A 20,221-nucleotide genomic window follows, 5' to 3' on the forward strand; every position below is an offset into this window, starting at 1 on the left:
AGCACACAGGCCCTGAGTTCAAGCCCCAGAACTGGCACAAAATAAAAAGTGTGTGTGTGAGAGTGTGTGTGTGTGTGTGTGTGTGTGTGCGTGTGCGTGTGCGTGTGCGTGTGTGTGTGTGTGTGTGTGTGTGTATCTTTTTGGAACATGAGAAATGGTTTAAAAGAAAAGACATATCACAGGCTTTTTAAAAATAAGCTAGGTTTTATACAAATAAAGTATATTTATAAAATAACAAAACTATTATTTTTGGGGGGGGGGGTCCAGTTGTGGAGCCTGACCTCTGGGCCTGGGCGTTGACCCTTAGCTCTTCAGCTCAAGGCTAGCGCTCTACCACTTGAGCCACAGCGCCACTTCCGGTTTTTTTCTTTTTTGCTTATGTGGTGCTGAGGAATCGAACCCAGGGGCTCAGGCATGCAAGGCAAGCACTCTATCACTGAGCCACCTTCCCAGCCCCAAAATAACAAAACTATTATAGAGAACAGGCATATCAGTTTAATCTTCTAATTACTTACTTGCAATGCCAAATGCACCTCCAATCCTCAAAGTTATTATCTGTTCCATCTGGATTTTCATCTTCAGTTTGTTTTGGTAAGTTAGTATTGGACCAGAGTTGCAAACAGCTGGAACCAGTTAACAGACGACTGCCTAAAAACAAAAGAGAAAAAGGATCACCATTATATAGGTATATAACACTAAGTTACATGCTCAAGAGTTTCATATACTATAAAAAGAATATAACTTCACACAAAAACTAAAATAAAAGGGTACTTGGGAAAAAGGAAAAGGCTGCTGAATTTTAGTTTTGTTCAAACAACTTGGAAGCAAAGAGAAACCTCTTTTGTTTTCTCTACTGACATATTCACCACAACCTGATGCATTAATTACATGAGCAGTAAAAACAATAACTCAAGCCAGGCGTTGGTGGCTCACGCCTTTACTCCTAGCTACTCAGGAGGCTGAGATCTGAGGATTGCGGTTCAAAGCCAGCCTGGGCAGAAAAGTCCATGAGACTCTTATCTCCAATAAACCACTAGAGAACCAGAAATGGTGCTGTGGCTCAAGCAGTAGAGTACTCGCCTTGAGCTGAAGAGCTGAGGGACAGTGCCCAGGCCCAGAGTTCAAGCCCCATGACCAACAACAAAAACAACAACAAAAAATAGCCCAACCAATGTTATTTCATTTGTGGTTAATCCTGTTTATTTTCTTACCTGTGGGATCCCAAGTTATATTGTGTGCTATTGATTCCAGAAAAAACTGACCACTTTTCTGCCACTGACTATAAAATTCCTAAAATTAGAAAAAATTAGTCAATTATGATTAACATCTTTTCTGCCAAATATATTTTCATATTTATTATTCTTTTAAAATACTCTTTTTGTAGCTGCTGTTGGTTGTGGGACTTGAACTCAGGGCCTGGGCACTGTCCCTGAGCTCTTTGGCTCAAGGCAAGCACTTTATCACTTTGAGCCCCAGTGCCATTTACAGGTTTCTGGTGGTTAATTGAAGATAAGTCTCATGGGAACTTTTCAGCCTAGAATGGCTTCAAACCATGATCTCAGTCTCCTGAGCAGCTTGGATTATAGGCAACAGACACCAGCACCGGGTTTTTAAAGTATTCTTTTAAAAATATTGTTTTTAAAAAATGACAGGAGGAGCTGGGCACCCGTGGCTAATGCCTGTCATCCTAGCTACTCAGGAGGCTGAGGTCTGAGGATCACGATTCAAAGCCAGCCCGGGCAGGAGCGTCCATAAGACTCTTATTTCCAATAAACCACTCAGAAAACCAGAAGTAGCACTGTGGCTCAAGTGGTAGAGCACTTGCCTTGAGCTGAAGAATTGAAGGACAACGCCCAGGCACAGAGTTTCCAAGCCCCACAACCGGGGGGAAAAAAAAATGACAGTAGGGAAAGAAAACATTTCAAGGCATTTTTTTGGCACAATTTAGTATAATTCAATTCTAATAAAAAGTTGTTTTGGGGTTTTTTTTGTCGATCCTGGGACCTGAACTCTGTCTGGACCTGGGCACGGTCCCTCAGCTCTTCAGCCCAAGGCCAGTGCTCTACCACTTGAGCCACAGTGCTCAATAAAAGTTTTAAATATATTCTGATATGGGAGTTGGATTTAACATGTAGTTTATTTGATTTAATATACTTTAAACAATAAAAAACATTTTAATTCCTAAAAGAAAAATTATAAATTACTGACCAAATTTTTCGTTTGTTTTGGCAGCTTAACTGGTTCAAAGATAGAGATAACATTTCCATAGGATGCTGCAATCTTTTAAAAGAAAATAGAAAAAAATTAGTATGGATTAAAAGAAAAAATGAAGTACTGTAATTTTTAATATATCTGCATACACACAATTTCATTCAATAATGCTCGTGGCTTAGATTCCTACCTTCTGTATCTGGCAAGTTCATCTCTCTAAACCTATATAAAAGTTTCCCTATCTGTGTTTACAATACATACAATACTATCTTAACAGCAGTTGTATTTTGAGGATGTAAAGATTTTTTGGGGGGGAAAGGGGGTCCGGTTGTGGGGCCTGAACTCTGGGCCTGGGCGCTGTCCCTCAGCTCTTCAGCTCAAGGCTAGTGCTTCCACCTTCCCAGCCTGTAAGGAATACTTGTAAGGCACTTAGCATATAGTAAATAACATATAACATGAATAGTAATACTAATTTTTTTCCTTCCAGGAGAAAACTTATCAATGTAATCCTCCTAAATATGTAACTTCATAGCATTCAAACAATGGTTTTTGGGTAGTCTATCCTGAAAGTTCACAGTTCTGTTTCTATATATTAACTTCTAAAAATAATGAAATTTAAATCTATCCCTTTTGTGGATTTCTTGAGTATATTTTCAAACATTTTATTTATTTATTTTTTGAGTCAGTTGTGGGACTTGAACTCTGGGCCTGGAGCACTGTCCCACAGCATTTCAGCTCAAGGCTAGCACTCAACCATTTGAGCTACAGCGCAACTTCCAGTTTTCTGGTGGTTTATTGGAGATAAGAGTCTCATGGACTTTCCTGCCCGGACTGGCTTTGAACCACGATCCTCAGATCTCAATCTCCTGAGTAGCTAGGATTACAGCATGAGCCACCAGTGTCTGGCCCAAATAGTAACTTTTCATGCTAGAAGATTTATTAGAAATTAGGATAGCTATTCTTTAAAAGTAATTAGATTCACACACTCTCATACAATTGTTATTCCTCACACAAAATGTTCTATGCGAGGCCAGGTGTCTTTTGCATACGTGAGGCCTGAGTTTAACCTCAGGCACACACACAAAGTCAAAACTGTATCTACATCCCTAGGGAAAAATGAATTTGCAAAGCTCAATTGAGTCTGGATACTATTGAAACAGGCCTGATAATCTATCATGTGTAGTACTATTACAACCTATATATGCTGCTTACTAGTATGCCTTCCATTCTCGTACGCCACAGATTTGTGACTAAGCTGATCTACAAGAACTATGTATATGCTGTTTCGTGTCCTTTGTTATAGTTATTTTACTTTCAAGTTACAGTTTTACTTTTTTATACAAACAGAAGTCCAGGCAAAGTTTGTATCTTTCTTATAAACTTGGAAATTAATAAAACATCACACATTTTAGAAGACTTTTAGGGACAAACTTTAAAAGTACAGGGAGAAAACTACCTACTTACAAAACAATGACTATGTAAGAATTCATTTTCTGGGGAAAAAAGTTATAAACACATTGAAGACCTAATGTCATTCCTTCTTCTCAATCGAATAATTTTCAAATATGTTAGGTTTGATCTCGGTTTGATTTTACTTTGTTTTTTGTAGTACTAAATAAAATAAGCAGGTTTTAGACTTGAAATTATGTTTCTTAATTCAAAGGTAAAAATTGTGTAACATTTTTAAATTATGTAAGAACAATTCTGAACACACTCCACAATGTATCTTAGCCAAAGCAATTTGTCCTTGACACAAAGCAAGTCTCTAATGGAAAAGGAAGTCCATACTTTACAAATTATCTTGACAAAAACAAATCTGTATATTGCCACAGATTACCAACCTTGCCTTGCTGCACTGAACAGTCAACACACCCCACTTGGATATTTCCGTGTTTCGTTCCTGGGATAATCTGTAATCTTTCAAAATCACTTCCCAGAATTACAATGTCACATCCAGACGCGTAAGCCTACACAAAATAAAGTGATGGAAGTGTTAGGTGGGATACTGGCTTTGAATATAGGGCTCATATATACAGGGTTTTAAACAGCTCACATTTTCTTTAAAAAAAAAAAAAAGAAGAAGAAAAAACCCATTGATTTGAAAGCATTTCCCTTTCTTCCCATAATACAGTCCAACAGCAAATTTTGCCAGCCTGTCTGCAAAACACATACCAACTTACTCTGTCCACTCCCTTGTCTTCACTGAGAGCCACTACCCTTGTCTATGACACCAGCCTTGTGTGGCACAGCTATTAACGATGTCTGTTTCCGTTGTTGTCCCTCTAATTTCAGTGACTTCTGGAAAATGTTTAATGTACCAAGTTATTTTCCTTGCTTAAACCTATTCACTAATTTCCTATTGCAGTTGGAATGAAATCCAAGATTAGCATTCTATAAATCTTTCTCAAGCTATTCCCACTTCCTTTTCTTCCCTCACCTGTCCGCACATTACCCTTCCTTCAGTTCTTTTTTCCATTTCAAGGTAGCTCATCTGACCTTTATCTGTCTATAGTGTTTGCCTAGCTAGCTTATTAATACCCAGGTCTAAGTTCCCTACCATTCTCTATTACTTTCCATCACATTACTTTTTGTTTTGCAGCAGTGTATTATAACTTATAAATATCTGCTCTTATGGTCTATTTAGGTTAAATTCCAAGAGGGTAGGAACAGGTTCATCTCAGCCTCCTATTCCAATAGAGGGGAGTAGAATACAAGTGGTACTCTATAAAATACCTATGGAATAAAGAGATTATTTAATCTCACAATAACAGCCACTATAGCCAAACAAAGGGAATTGTTCAAGACTTGCTGGCAAGTATTTTAAAGCTATTTTCAAATTTAACAACAATGAGCAAAACTCTTCCAACTCAAATTCCATGTGTGTTTTTTTCCATATATTCTTTGGCCACAGATGTTTCTTTCTTTATAAGACATATGGCTGTCCTAATATTTACATATATTACGGGCAGGCTCAGCATAACACCTTGACAGTAATTAACATCTGCCACAACTTTTCCCATCTAAATTCTCAACATTTTTGTTTATATACATTTATGTAAAAGTTATACTTTATACTTTCTCCTTAATTCATATACCAGAGCCAAAATAGCTCTACATAAATTTGAAAATATTATTAGAAAAGGGACTTCAGAAAACATACATATACGTATGTTCATATTGCAGACAAAAAAAAAAATCAAGGCCCAAATAATCTGGTGACTTCTCAGTGAGGGAGCTGACTTGAGAATCCGTGTGTGTGTGTGTGTGTGTGTGTGTGTGTGTGTGTGTGTGTGTGTGTGTGTGTGTGTGTGTGTGTGTGTGTGTGTGTGTGTGTGTGTGTGTGTGTGTGTGTGTGTGTGTGTGTGTGTTTTTCATGCCTCTTTGTGCTCAAGGCTAGCACTCTACCACTTGAGCCACGGCACCACTCCTGGCTTTCTCTTAGTTTACTGGAGGTAAGAGTCTCATGGACTTTCCTGACTGGTCTGCTTTAATCCTCAGATCTCGGCCTCCTGAGTAGCTAGAATTACAGGCGTGAGCCACTGGCACCCAGCTATGTGTTGTTTCTTGACGTAGTGCTATTCCTATGCCTGCCCAATAAAACTCAATTACCTTGAAGCAGTCCTAAAAGGAATTTGGAATAACCTAGCTTGGTTACAACAGTACCTTGTAGTGAACAAAACTGGTGCAGTAAACAAAAAAAGCTGAATAATGGTCTGCTCTCCTTCATAAGTATCTATAAAGGAGTCATAAGGCTTGGGACAAGAATTATCTCCAAAGGTGAATTTATGAGTTGTCTTTCATAAACTCATATCTAGAAATTAATTTTCTTCATATTAACTTTTGATAAAATACTGATTGTCACTGATTCTCCAAATATGTATTAAATTTTGCATGTTTACAGCAGAGTGCTAGGGACTCACCCCTATAATTCTAGTTACTTTGAAGGTTTAAGATTCAGAACGTGGCAGTTCAAAGCTAGCCTAGGCAGAGAAGTTCAATAGCTCTCTTCTTTGTATAGTTGTGCATGAACACGCCTAGCAATAAGCCTAGCAATAAAACTACCGTTAGGTTTTTTACTTAGAAGGAAAGTTGGTAAGACTCTTATCTCTAATAAACCACTCAGAAAACCAGAAGTGGTGCTGTGGCTCAAGTGGTAGAATGTTAGCCTTGAGCTGAAGAGCTGAGGGACAATACCCAGGCCCAGAGCTCAAGCCCCATGACCCACCAAAAAAAAAAAAAAAGTATAATTAGGCATAGTAGCACATGCCTGCAATTTAGCACCTGAAAGACTGAGGCAAGAGGATTTCAGGTTAGAAGCCGGACTGGGCTACATAGTAAGTTCCAGGCCAGCCTGAGTTACATAGCAAATCCCTGCCCAAAGGAAAAGAATGTATTAGTGAATACGTTATTTTCATTCATACGCAATTCATTTTATTTTTGCAGTTGTTAGAAATAAAACTTCGCACATGATAGCAAATCCTGTATCGCTGAGCTACATATACTCCCAGCCCTCTCAGCTCATGTTCAACTTAACATTTTTCTGCTTGTTCTATGGATGTTCCTTCTGTGCTTGCAATTTTATCATGATATAGAATTTCTAAGAAGCTGAACTAGTTTTAACAATCTATTAGAAATACCTATAACAACAAAAACTATAGTTAAACTAAAAGGTGGTTACGTTATAAAAAAGTTTGGGAAGGAGAATGCTTATTCAGTCCTCATTTACCTACCAAGGCCCACATAGCTGAAAAACAAATAATCTTGGCTTAGCGTACCTAGTTTCCTCTAGCTTCTCACTCCATGTTGAATGTAAAATTTATAACAACTAATTGTGAAAAAAATTATGGAAACTTTAATAGATTTTTATTTCTACTTAAATCTAAATTATTAAAGCTAACTCAAGACACAATAAAAAGTACATACTGCAGTAAGACTTCTTTACCACCCTATTTTTCATCAATTCAATCAGTATTTATAAAGCACTTTTTAATGCCAGACTCTACAATGAATAGCAATTTTTACAACAGTTGACATTTTAGAATTTCATGCATACTAAACCATGAACTTATTAATACTTCTCATGTTATACCCAATGTTTCACGTTTTCTTGGTAGAACTGAAAACCAAACTCTGGACCTTGCACCTGCCAGGTAAACGCTGTTCCACTGAGCTAAATATCCAACTCCAAAAATGGTTTTTAGGGGTGACACTGAACTCAAATGCACTGTACTCATAATCTGATTTTTTAAGTTGAAACCCTTTTGTTTACACAACTTAAAAAATTTTTAATTAAAAGGATCATCTTGATCCCATTTTACAGATGAGAAAAAAAGAAATTTAAAGACTGCTAAATAACTTGCTCAGAACAACTAACAGTGAGGCACACACTGGAAAGCAAAGCGACTATGAAGTGTCACCATATCCTCAATCCCTCCTCTAATGCTCAAGATGAAGCCAGGGAAGACACATACATTTGCAAGCTAAGACTGGTTCATGATATGATGTGAGCACAAATAAAGTATAAGAGAGATAGTCACTGTCACTAGATGCTTTCTTACTAAGGGCAATCTAAAACTATAGTAACTTATTTTAGTAACTGCATAGTAAGACATAAAAACTAGAATTCAACTACAGTTTAATTTAAAATTTGTCAGACTTTATGCAAACAACAGGATTCTATCTTTTGTAATATTCCAAAGCAAGAAAGGTTATTTAAAAATGGAAAGAGACATTAACACACACATGACTGTCCTAAGAGAAATCATAAAGCACATGAAATCATTTTCCAAGGAAAACTGCATGAAAATGATCTCACATCTCCACTTATAGTAAGACTGTAACTAAGAGGGATTTGGAATCTTCCCACACTGTCTATTAATTTTTGCTATCTTTCTCTCAAAGAAATAAGAAATGGTGGGGCTGGGAAGGTGGCTCAGTGGTAGAGCGCTTGCCTTGCATGCCTGAGGCCCTGGGTTCGATTCCTCAGCACCACATAAGCAAAAAAAGAAAAAAGCCGGAAGTGGCGCTGTGGCTCAAGTGGTAGAGCGCTAGCCTTGAGCTAAAGAACAGAGGGATAGCACCCAGGCCCAGAGTTCAGGCCCCACGACCGGACTCAAAAAAAAAAAAAAAAAAAGAAAGAAGAAATGGAGCTGGGAATGTGGCTTAGTGGTAGAGTGCTTGCCTTGCATGCACAAAACCCTGGGTTCGATTCCTCAGGACCACATGGACGGAAAAAGCTGGAAATGGTGCGGCGGCTCAAGCGGTAGAGTGCTAGCCTTGAGCAAAAGGAAGCTCAGGGACAGTATCTAGGCCCTGAGTTCAAGCCCCGGGGCTGGCAAAAAAAAAAAAAAACACCTAAAATAATAAGAAATCAAAATCTAGTCTGTGGTGGTAGCTCGGTCTAGCATGCCAACTGGGCTCAATCCCCAGAATAAAATTTTTAAAAAATCAAAAAAGGTTAGCCGGGCGCTGGTGGCTCACGCCTGTAATCCTAGCTACTCAGGAGGCTGAGATCTGAGGATCGCGGTTCAAAGCCAGCCCAGGCAGGAGAGACTGTGAGACTCCTATCTCCAATAAACCACCAGAAAACCAGAAGTGGCGCTGTAACTCAAGTGGTAGAGCGCTCGCCTTGAGCTGAAGAGCTGAGGGACAGCGCCCAGGCCCAGAGTTCAAGCCCCACGACTGACAAAAAAAAAAAAATCAAAAAAGGTTAAAAATAAGTCAATGAGAAACAACAGGTTGACTTTTCAGGTGAGAGAGAAAGAAGGGGAAATTTTTAAAAGCAATACATGTTTCAGGAAACCAAGGACAAGAAATTTTGTAACAGAATTATTAATGTAAAGTTAAACAGTCAGGGAAGGACTGGCTAGAAAGCAAAAAAATATATTTTTTTCTTTTTTTTTTGGATTCCAGTACTGGGACTTGAACTCAGGGCCTCTAGCTCTTGATTAGTTTTTCAAGGTTGGAGCTCTACCACCAGCCAAACCTCCACTTCTGGTTTTCTGTTGGTTAATTAAAGATACAAGTCTCACAGACTGTTCTGCCCAGGCTAGCTTCAAACTAAAATCCTAAAATCTCAGCCTCCTACAGGTGTGAGCCACTAATGCCCAACTCTTGACTAGGTCCTTAAACTACCACTGAAATTGAAGAGATGAGATTTCTTTATACTTGACATGTACATGTATTTTTTTAATTTCCTAACCTATTTAGTGGTATGCTTCCAGAGATTTAAGAGAAATGTGCAGTAAACTTGGAGGGAGGCAAGTGAAACCTGCTTTAGGGAAATTTTTAAACAGAAGCTACATGCTGGTTGAGGCTGACCATGTAATACTGACCTCTCCTTAAAAATAAGATGGAAGGGGCTGGGAAGGTGGCTCAGTGGTAGAGCGCTTGCCTTGCATGCCTGAGGCCCTGGGTTCGATTCCTCAGCACCACATAAGCAGAAAAAGCTGGAAGTGGCGCTGAGGCTCAAGTGGTAGAGCACTTGCTTTGAGCTGAAAAGCTGAGGGACAGCGCCCAGGCCCAGAGTTCAGGCCCCTCGACGGACATGAGGGGGCGGGGGGAGAATGGAAAGAGGGAGAGAAGGAAAGAGGGAGAGAAGGAGAGGGAAGAGGGGAAGAGGAGGAGGGGAGGGGAGGGGAGGGGGGAGGGGGGGAGGGGGGGGAGGGGGGAGATAAGAGAGAGACTACGCTAAGACCCATGGCTCACTCTACCCCAGACTATTTAGGCTAGGTAAACACTAAGAATTAGAATCCTGACAATTACTAGTACCAAGCACAAACTAAGGTATGCATGAGTCAGAAGGCATTCTCTATTTGTAAGCAAAGTGCTTGGTTGGCAAAATTCTCAAAGTACAGTTTAGGCATTCATTAAGTGCCTACACTATGGTTACACACTGAGTATTAATTATTCTGACAAAGGCTTCCCCCAAAAGTCAAAGATAGTGAGATCAGAAATACCAAATTCTGAAATCTGGAGTTCCGTTAGTCTGTTTACATTGTTTCACTCATATAAAATTGAGTCTTGCTTTTAACTACAACTAGAGAGCTAAAAAACACAATCTATATAACAAATATCATTAGCTTTTCAAGTGTTTCAATGTGCTCAGCACTGGTTTGAAAAAAAAGCTAGTTAAGGTTAAAAATAAAAAAGACACTGTGGTGATGAACAGCAAATGTGGGGTCATATTTCTTACAATCAAAATCTGAGGAGACCAAGAAAAGCAAGTCACCTTGGATAAGCCTTAACCTGTAATTACTACTCCACAGCAAGAGGAGTTTTGAACAGTAGTTTGAACAGTATTAAATAAAAGTTTTAAGAACTTCAAGACTGTTAACAACATATGGAATTCCAAGTACCTAGAGTTACTTTCAAGACATCTTTTTTCCTCTCCCAAAGTTATTCCTGTGAGTTTGGAGAACTATAAACCAAAAGGACTGTTTTCACGATACTCTTTACTATGCACTTGTGTTGACAGTGCACTGGCTTTTTAACTACAAACAACTTCAACTTGGAATTCAGGAAAACAATGAAATCCCAACTATTCCTAAGTATTTGTGGGGGAAGGAGGAAGAGGGGGAGACTGCAACTCATTCCTCTGGATACATTACTTTGTCAAACTAAGGTAGACTGCATGCCATTATTTATTATTACTTATTATATAATTCTAAGGATACCCCAGCTTCTGGTTATTATTTCCCCAGAGCCAGTTTTTTCATTTGTCGGTCGTGGGGCTTGAACTCTGGGCCTGGGCGCTGTCCCTCAGCTCTTCAGCTCAAGGCTAGTGCTCTACCACTTGAGCCACAGCGCCACTTCCGGCTTTTTCTGCTTATGTGGTGCTGAAGAATCGAACCCAGGGCCTCATGCATGCAAGGCAAGCACTGTTCCACTAAGCCACCTTCCCAGCCCTCTGATCATTACTATTATTATTTAATCCTAAGGATATCCCAAGTTCTGGTTATTATTTTTATTATTATTATTTAATCCAAAGGACATCCCAGCTTGTGGTTATTATTAATCCTAAGGACATCCCAGCTTCTGGTTATTACTATTATTATTATTATTTAATCCTAAGGACATCCCAGCTTCTGGTTATTATTAATCCTAAGGATATCCCAATTTCTGGTTATTATTTTTATTATAATTTAATCCTAAGGACATCCCAGCTTCCGGTGGCTATGGCTGTTGTTATTATTTAGTCCTAAGGCTAACCCCCCCCCCCTCCGGCCCCGGTTTTCCAGGTCGGCGGGGTCCCCGGGCCCCCGGGCGCCACTCACCGTGAAGCGCTGGTCGCCGACGCTGCCCACGGAGAAGCAGTGGTCGCCGGGGTTCACGGCGCCCGTCAGCACCTGGTGCAGGTTCATGTCGGCGCCTCAGACGCGCGGCGGCCGCCGCGCCGGGCTCATGCCGCGGGGCCGGGGCTCGCGTCCGCCCCGCTCCCGTCAGGGGCCGCGGGGCCGGGGCTCGCGTCCGCCCCGCTCCCGTCAGGGCCCGCGGCTCGCGGGTTCGCGTCCGCCCCGCTCCCGTCAGGGGCCGCGGGGCCGGGGTTCGCGTCCGCCCCGCTCCCGTCAGGGGCCGCGGCTCGCGGGTTCGCGGCCGCCCCTCCGCGCCGCCGGCCGCGGTGACAGGCGCCGAGAGCCGGGGCCGCCCGGCCGCGGTGCTCGCATCCCGGGCCCGGCGGGCCAGGCCGGGGCGGCGGGCGGACCGGCGCACCTGTCACCGCGCGGCCCGGGCTCGGCGTGCCCTCGCCCTCCCGCCGCGGCCGCGCCGCCTCACCGGCCCGCAGGCCGCGCTGCCGCTCGCTTGCCCCGCGACGGCCCCCGACGCCCGGGCCGCGCGCGCTCGCCCGCACCGCACCGCACCGGCCCCCCGAGCCGGCTCCGGTGCCGCCGCCGCCCGCACTGCCCTCCGCCGCCCACTACGCGTCTCCGGGTCCCGTCGGCAGAAACATCGCGAGACTTGCCCAGACGAGCCGAGGCCAGGGGTTCAGTCTTTTACTACTGTACACAAACCCCGCGAGTGGAGCGGGGGCCGCCGCCGCTACCCAGAGACTGGCCAATCCTGAGCTTCGCTCCACTCGGAGCCCCGCCCAACACTGGAGGCTGACCAATCGCCTGGAGGCTGGGGAAGGCCTGCGCCCCGTCCGTTTGGTGAGGAAAGCCCACCCGCCTAGCAAGACTACAGTCCGCCTCGGGCGGGATTGACCGACTTGTGCTGTAGTTCGGGGCTTCATCTGACTGTCGGGCCCGAAAGCGGAAAGGAAGAAAGGTATGACCAGAGAAGCTGCGGATTCCTTGGCCCCACCCCCTGTCGGACTACAAGTCCCAATATGCACCGCTCCGGACGGGGGGGTGCTCTTGGAGACTCAAGTCCACGTGACTCGTGAAGGCTGTCGGCTTGCGCGGTTTCCTGGGGGTGGTGGGGAGCCCCTCTCGGTCGGACTACAAGTCCCGGCGTGCACCGCTTTGCCGGACCCATGCGCCTCCGCGCGACCTGGGCGTCGGTCCGGCGGTTCCGGCCTGGCGCGCTGCTCCACCTGCCGGGGCCGGGGGTGGGTGCGCCGGCTTGGACGCCGGGCGACGCCCGGCCTGGCCGGCCCAGCCTCGGTTTACCCGAACGTCGGTTCGGAAGCCGCCCGCGCGGACTTCCCACGCGAGCTTCCGCGTTACTAGGGACAGATAGTGCGCGTGCGCGTGCGGCCCGCGCCGGCCGGGGGCGCGGGGGGGGGGGGGGGTGTGGGGGGGACGGACAGACTGCGTCCAGTGTCCGGCGCCCCCCCCCCCCCGTGGTGTCGGAGATCGAAGCCAGGCTGGCCCCAGGCCCGCACCTCACTGCTTGGTCCCTTCTGATGCTGACAGGGAAACGGGATGGTGGCCTCAGTGTCCAAGATGAGGAAGGGCTCGGATTCCCCTGGAATGGGGGGGGCCAGCTCAGACTGAAGGGTAATTAGGATGCTGCTTGCTTCCTAGCTCCAAGGGATGTGGAGTTCTCCTAACACCGGGACACCTGCAAACCAAGAGCCTTCTGTGAGGAAACACGTAGCTCCAGAGCACTGTGGTTCAAGAACATAGCGAGGTGAACAAGGCCCTGGGTCCCAGCCATCACTTACACGTTAGTACAAAGAAAAATTAACCGCACGCTTCAAAATTCAGCGGCTGCCGCCACGCACACTCAGGAGTTGGGGGGGGGGGGGGCTAAAGTCAGGAGTTGTTCCTTACACACCCCTTCCCCACGGTAATCACAGTTTTATCTCATTCCACCCATCCACACTTTAAGGGTTTCTTATTTTGTAAATAATGAAATGTGAAGTCCCAGAGACTGAATTCTGCACCCAAGGTCACAGGCAAGCCGGATCACTGGGCCACCCAATGGGAGGCCTGGGATGCGGAGCTCTTCTGCTGCAAATGAGCCCCAGCAGGAGAGCCAGATCTGCTCACAGGCCGGTTGGCTGTTTAAGCATCATTAGAAAACATGGATTGAAAATGTATTAATTGCCTGCTAGTTCCAGGCACCCCTTAATGTGTTGTCCCTCCTTTTTGTGTAGTCTTTGCTTTTGAGGCAGGGTCTGGCTAAGTAGCCAGGGTTGGCATTGAACTCACCATGTGGTCCAGGCTGACCTTGTCCTCACCAACCTCCTGACTCTGTGTCCCAAGTGCAGGGATTACAGGCAGGTGGCACCACACCTGGCATAGTATATTTTTCCTTCTATCCAACCCAGCCTGTCTGTGTGATTATCTGTCATCAGCCGCTTCTCTGAACACTCCAGCCACTCAGGCCTAGCAGTAACATAAGCAGCTCTGGTCTTCCTAAGCACCGAAGCTGTGCTTCCACATACGCCCCAGTGAGGTCCCGCTGAGCGGTATCCAGATACTAGAAAAGTTTGAGGGTTACCATGAGGTCACACATACAGGTTGTGTCTCTTCTCATACCTACCGAAGCTTGGTATTTCTGGGGACATGGCACCAAGTGTAACTGTGAAAGAGCACATGAAGCATGAAGGAGTTTTGTTCAGCTGCAGCTAATTGAGGATAGCTACTTCCAGTTTCCCCTAGCTGAAAGGGCGGCAAGCTTGGGGAGATAATCTCACGGTGGCCACCACTCTGAGAGTTCTCTTTGCTTAATTAGCACCCCAAACCCTAAAGGAAAGCTTCCTTAAGTAATTGGGATGGTAACTACTAAATAATCCTCATTTAGATTTATAGAGTCCTTCAAGATGTGTAACACCCTTCCTTCCTGGCGCATCAACCGGCACAAAGCACTTAAACGGATGTGATGTGCACTGACAGAAAGATGGTGTGGAGACTTGTGGGAATGCAGGCCACACGTGCAGTAGTGCCTCCAGCTCCAACTGGGAGGCAGAGGCAAGACGGTCATAAGTTTAAGTCTGTCTCCCAAAACCTGCAAATAAAAGAGCTGGTGCACATGGCTTACATCTGTGTTCAAGCTGTAGTATCACCAGAGAGACAGAGACAGAGATAGAGACACACACACACACACACACACACACACACACAGCCAGAGAGCGACAGAGACAGAGAAGGGAGGGAGGGAGGAAGCAAGCAAGCAAGCTACCCGCTTTCTGGTAAGTTGACAGACAGACTTGGGTCTGGTATAGAATGAAGTACTAGAATGGTATATTCTGTCAGCAAAGAAATCAGAATTTCCATGCAGGGGAAAAAATGTTTATACCTAACTAGGTTACTGCACAGAAAATGTATCAGGAACTATGCCCACACTCACTAATGCATTATGGAGTGCCAGAGAGACGGAACATAAAATTCTCCAGCGAAAGAAGCAGCCTCTTTGCCAAGTCCAGAGCGAGTGCCTCCAGCCCATCTTCTCTTAGTCAGCGTCACTTGAGGGGCGCTTTTAGTTGTGTCACTGCGCGGAGGCCACCTTTGCATAGATAGAAGAGCGGGCCTGGCTCACACACTCTGTCCTCCAACATCGTAGGGGCTGAGAGTGTAGTTCAGTGGTAAACTGCTTTGCCTGCCTACCAAAGGCTCTGGGTTCGATTCCTAACACTGCAAATAAATAGATAAATTACCACACAATTTTCTTTTTAGCCCACAAACTTTGTCGGTAATATTCAAGTTAGGGAAGGAAGGAAACCTCACCTCATTAGCTATTGCGGGTTTGGATATGGAATGTCCTCCAGAAGCTTACATACTAAAGGCTCTGTCCCCAGTACAGCAGTGTTCAGAGGTGAACACTGGGAAGTGATTGATTGGATCTGGAGGGCTCTGACCTCATCAATGAATTAATTGATAAATAGAGTCATAGCTGGGCTGGGAAGGTGGCTCAGTGGTAGTGCGCTTGCCTTGCATGCCTGAGGCCCTGAGGTTCGAGTCCTCAGCACCACATAAGCAAAAAGAAAAAAAGCCAGAAGTGGCGCTGTGGCTCAAGTGGTAGAGCGCTAGCCTTGAGCTGAAGAGCTGAGGGACAGCGCCCAGGCCCAGAGTTCAAGCCCCACGACCGGACTCCCCCCCCCCCCAAAAAAATAGAGTCATAGCGTGTTGGGTTATTGGGAGATGATGGAAATTTAGGAGGTGAGACAGGTAAAAGAACTGGGCCTCTCCCCCTCCCTCCTCCTCTCCCCCTCCCCCTCCCCCCTCCTCTCCCCCCTCTTCCCTTTCCTGCCCCTATCCCTTCCCCTCCTCCCCTTCTACCTCCTCCTCCTCCTCCTCCTCTCTCATCTTGTGCAGAATCTCTTTGCTTCCTGGTTTCTATGAGATAAGTACTCTCCTTCATCACGTTACATTTCTTAACCTCTTACATAATTATGCATATGAATACTCTGTCAGATGACTAACTAGCAACTACTGTGCCTTTGCTGGGCAGGTTTTTTGTTTGTTTGTTTGTTTTTTAGTTTAATATAATCCCACATACTGTTGTTTTAAATTTTGTTCGTTGTGCTTTTGGGATTGTATCCAGAAAACTATTGCCCATACCAACAACAATCAGTGTTTACCCTGTGTTTTCCTCTAATAATTTCAGAATGTCAGATCTAACATTAACATTTTTGATCCAGTTTGAGTTGACTTTGAGAGACTGGGTTCAGACGGCCGTCTCCAGCATGTAGACATTGCGTTTCTCAGCAGCATTTTTTTTTTTGGGGGGGGGGTAGGGATCTAGTCATGGGGCCTGAACTCTGGGTCTGGGCGCTGTCCCTCAGCTCTTCAGCTCAAGGCTAGCACTCTACCACGTGAGCCACAGCACCACTTCCGGCTTTTTTCTTTTTTCTTATGTGGTGCTGAGGAATCGAACCCAGGGCCTCATGCATGCAAGGCAAGTGCTCTACCACTGAGCCACCTTCCCAGCCCCCTCTCAGCAGCATTTGTAAGAGAGAGGCTGTCCTTTCCTGCCTGCTTGTCGCCTCTTTGTCAAGAGCCAGCTGGCAGAAGGTATGTGGATTTACTGGGCTCTCTGTCCCGTTGGTCTGTGTGTTGGTATTTAATGTCCAAAGTGATATTCTTGCCTTGTTTCTTACATTCTGAAGTTTCTCTTTTCTCCTCATGTTGTTATTTTATCCTCTCATCTTTGACATTATAACCGAATTTGTATCATTACAGAGGAAATGTGGGGTTTTTTCCTTTCTTTTTGTGGATCTAGGCTTTCTTCTTTCCTGCATTTTGCATGCTACATTTCTTCTCCTTTTCCTCTTTGACGCTTTTGTCCCCCTTGTGGTTCTGGGTTTGAATTCAGGACCTCATGCTTGCTCTACACCACTTCGGCCATGTCCGCCCCCCCCCCCCCAACACTTTGTATTTTATATATTTCTTGGGATAGGGTCTGCACTTTTTCCAGTAGAGCATCATTAACACTTCTTCTCCACGTGTCTAGGCCATCTGACTGGTATGTGGGCTGCTGGACTTGCTGGTCACGTACCAGTTTGGGGATTCCATAAGATTTATGAAATCTGTTACATCCATTGTAATCATTCCCAGGTGTGTGATCCTCTTTCCATGAGAACTGACACTGAAAGTGGAAGCATCCCTCCACTGCCCTGTAGACTCCAAGGCCTGCACACCAGCAAGTGAACGTCAACACAGGGCGTGGCTCTTCTCATCCACGTCTCTGACATAGCTTCTCACATCACACACACACACACACACACACACACACACACGCACACACACACCCGTGCACGCGCGCCACACACACACACACACACACACACACACACTTAGTAGTCTCCCTAGAGGAGATTTTTAATCCTTACAAAAAGATATAGAATTACTTAGAAGGTTTCTCTTAAGAGAGTAAAGATGGAGACTGGCCTCTGGATGAGAGAATTCTTCATCTAAGAGCACACCCCACCACACTGCAAACTGTGTCCTGGAAGAAGAAAACAACAAAGAAAATCAATAGGCTCTGGATCCAGACAGAAGAAACTGAAGAAAATTACTAGGCTCTGCGTATTTTGCCCACCAGAAAGGATGCAGTCCTGCAGCCAGGCCCTGGAGCTGACCTGGACAGTGAGGGCTCTTGAATAGGAGGAGACGCAGTACCTCTCTTCTAGCTTTTACAAAATCTTTTTTTTAGGAACGAGAAAGTTTTAAAACTGTCTGACTGCCTGACAGGAAGCACTGCCGACCAGAGTGATAGCTAGGTGACTGGGGTGAAGGACAACTGTGTGTAAGGCTTCCTTCCCAGTAGTGGCTGTAGCCCACCATCCCAAGGAGGCTGACTCGTTGGCATCCCTGACCTTGATTGCTACTTTGGAAGCCGCATGGGCTTTCTAAACGTGCCAAGTCCTGCTGCTCTGTCTAGTCAACAGTCTTGCCTAACCCAAACCCCTTGTTGTCTGACCACACTGCTCAGTGAACACATTGATGTCACACTTAACTGCCTGTGCCTGTTTTGAGGAGAGCTTAGGTCAGAACCAGCTCCTGAGATAAGGATGTAGCACAGTGGTAAAGTGCCTTGTCTGGCAGGCATGAGCTTCTGCTTAGCACCAGACAAAAAGAGAATGAAGATTTTCAATGGTGTAAACCCCAAGGAGATAGAGAATCATGTCCAGAGGAGTCAGAATTAGAAATGGCACACATAGAAGTAGAAGTTGTGGGTAAAGAAGATGGAGGTGGGGTAAGAAAGATAAGTCTTCATCTTTTTTTTCCAAAGTAGGATGCAAATTCTTTTTTCAAAGAATTGTATGGGGGAGGGGGGGAGGGGGGAAGAGGTGGGAAGGGATGGGAAGGGGAAATAAAGGAGGAGGCAACAATGCTTGATAAGAAATGTACTCATTACCTTGCCCATGTAATTGTAACCCCTCTGTACAGTATTTTCACAATTAAAAAGAATTGTACAGTATGTGAAGTATATCTCAATAAGGTTGTTTTTTTTTGGGGTGTGTGTGTGTGTGTGTGTGTGTATAGTACCAGTCCTGGGGCTTGAACTCAGGGCCTGGACACTGTCCCTGAGCTTTTTGGCTGAAGGCTAGCACCCAACACATGAGCCACAGCTCCACTTACAGGGTTTTTGGTAGTTAATTGGAGATGAGTCTTGTGGACTTTACTACACAAGCTGGCTTTAAACCACGTTCCTCAGAATCTTAGGCACCTGATAGCTGAGATTACAGGCGTGAGCCACCTGTGCTCAGCAAGATTGGTGTGCATGCGTGTGTATGTGTGTGTGTTAAAGTAGTGAATGTAAGAAATGGAATTGTAAAAGTACTGAGTCTAAAAGTTACATTCATATTAGCATGGCAGTTCCAAGCTATGAACCCTTGGATATTTCTAAATAGTAACATTCTCATTTTCTACTTTTATTTTTATCAGTCAGAAAAAAAAAAAATCTTTTTAGGAAGCTACCAAGAAACTTCCTCTTCTCTCTCAGTGGTTAGCCCCTCACGGAGAGCTCCTGGCTTCCAGGGAGCTGGGGACTAAGTGCTGTGTTTACCTTTCTAGAGAAAGAAGCAAGCATTGGAAATAGCTGTTGGGTAGGCAAGCAAATGCCTGCAACATTGTTCCCAGGAAAGAGTACAATAAACCAAGAAATAACAGCTGGACATAAGCACACTTGAAGTCTCAGCTACTCAGGAATATAAGGTAGAAGAATCATTTAAGTCCATGTATTTGAGACTTGCCTGGGTAACATAGCAAGACTCCATCTTGAGAGAGAGGGAGAGGGAGAGGGAGATTGAGAGGGGAGAGAAAGAGAAAGGAAAAGAAAGAGAAGAAAGAGAAAGGAAGGAAGGAAGGAAGAAAAAGAAAGAAAGAAAGAAAAGCAAGAAAGAAAGAGGACGGAGGGAGGGAGGGAGGGAAGGAGGAAAGGAAGGAAGGGAGGAAGGGAAGGAGGGAAGGAAGGAAGGAAATTCTCTTAGCTTGACAAAAGAGCAGTCCTCAAACTTGAGGTCTCAAACTTGAGCAGACTTCAATTAAACTCAAAGCTTAAGAAAAAAAACAAACCAGGCTGGGAAGGTGGCTCAGTGGTAGAGCGCTTGCCTTGCATGCTCAAGGCCCTGGGTTCGATTCCTTAGCACCACATAAGTAAAAAACCGGAAGTGGCCCTGTGGCTCAAGTGGTAGAGCGCTAGCCTTGAGCTGAAGAGTTGAGGGACAGCGCCCAAACTGAATAGTTGAGGGACAGCGCCCAAGCCCAGAGTTCAGGCCCCACGACCGGACCCAAAAAAAGAAAAAACAAACCCTGAAGATTTAGACTTGAGATGTGATCAGCACTCCTGGATAGCAAACAAACCTTCACCAACAAAAACATGAATGTAGTTGTGAAAATAAATCTCCTCCACCTCCTCCTTCCTGTTGCTCCTTTCTCCTCTACCTGGCCCCCAAGCAGAAAAAAAAAAAAAAAGCCCAAATGGAAGAACTTAAGTAGAGCTTCTTAAGTTCAACAACAGTGTTAACATTTACAAGATAGTAAATATGTGTTCTGGTTAGCCAGGGAATTTGAAGTGCTCTGAAGACAAACAGGATTCTTGACCTTAGGAGGGGTCCAATTAAGAATCTCTATGTAGGGGCTGGGAAGGTGGCTCAGTGGTAGAGCACTTGGCTTGC

General features: G+C 44.7%; 1 protein-coding gene and 1 long non-coding RNA gene across 4 annotated transcripts in view; one reads left to right on the forward strand and one right to left on the reverse strand.

The window, feature by feature from the left end:
* The window catches only part of Dmxl1 (Dmx like 1), a 110,056-nt gene extending 98,434 nt beyond the window's left edge, over positions 1-11,622 (reverse strand). For both annotated transcript variants that reach the window (XM_042672496.1, XM_042672497.1), the window contains exons 1-5: positions 11,487-11,622; positions 4,053-4,178; positions 2,209-2,280; positions 1,212-1,290; positions 516-648 (exon numbers count right to left, since the gene is read on the reverse strand). In XM_042672496.1, the coding sequence (XP_042528430.1) occupies positions 516-648; positions 1,212-1,290; positions 2,209-2,280; positions 4,053-4,178; positions 11,487-11,573 (497 nt within the window). In that variant the 5' untranslated portion in view covers positions 11,574-11,622. The remainder of the gene's footprint in view (positions 1-515; positions 649-1,211; positions 1,291-2,208; positions 2,281-4,052; positions 4,179-11,486) is intronic.
* Positions 11,623-12,403: 781 nt separating this feature from the next.
* On the forward strand, positions 12,404-17,320 carry LOC122101980. Of its 2 annotated transcripts, none has more exons than XR_006146441.1 (3): positions 12,404-12,477; positions 13,179-13,320; positions 17,157-17,320. It is a non-coding gene; the product is annotated as an uncharacterized LOC122101980 (long non-coding RNA). The 2 variants fall into 2 exon arrangements; XR_006146440.1 differs by lacking the exon at positions 17,157-17,320 and adding an exon at positions 14,404-14,590 and having other exon boundaries at positions 13,179-13,284.
* The last annotated feature ends 2,901 nt before the right edge of the window (positions 17,321-20,221 follow it).

Source organism: Dipodomys spectabilis, unplaced genomic scaffold, assembly GCF_019054845.1.
Source record: "Dipodomys spectabilis isolate Male_0828 unplaced genomic scaffold, ASM1905484v1 ptg000714l, whole genome shotgun sequence".
Classification (NCBI taxonomy): domain Eukaryota; kingdom Metazoa; phylum Chordata; class Mammalia; order Rodentia; family Heteromyidae; genus Dipodomys; species Dipodomys spectabilis.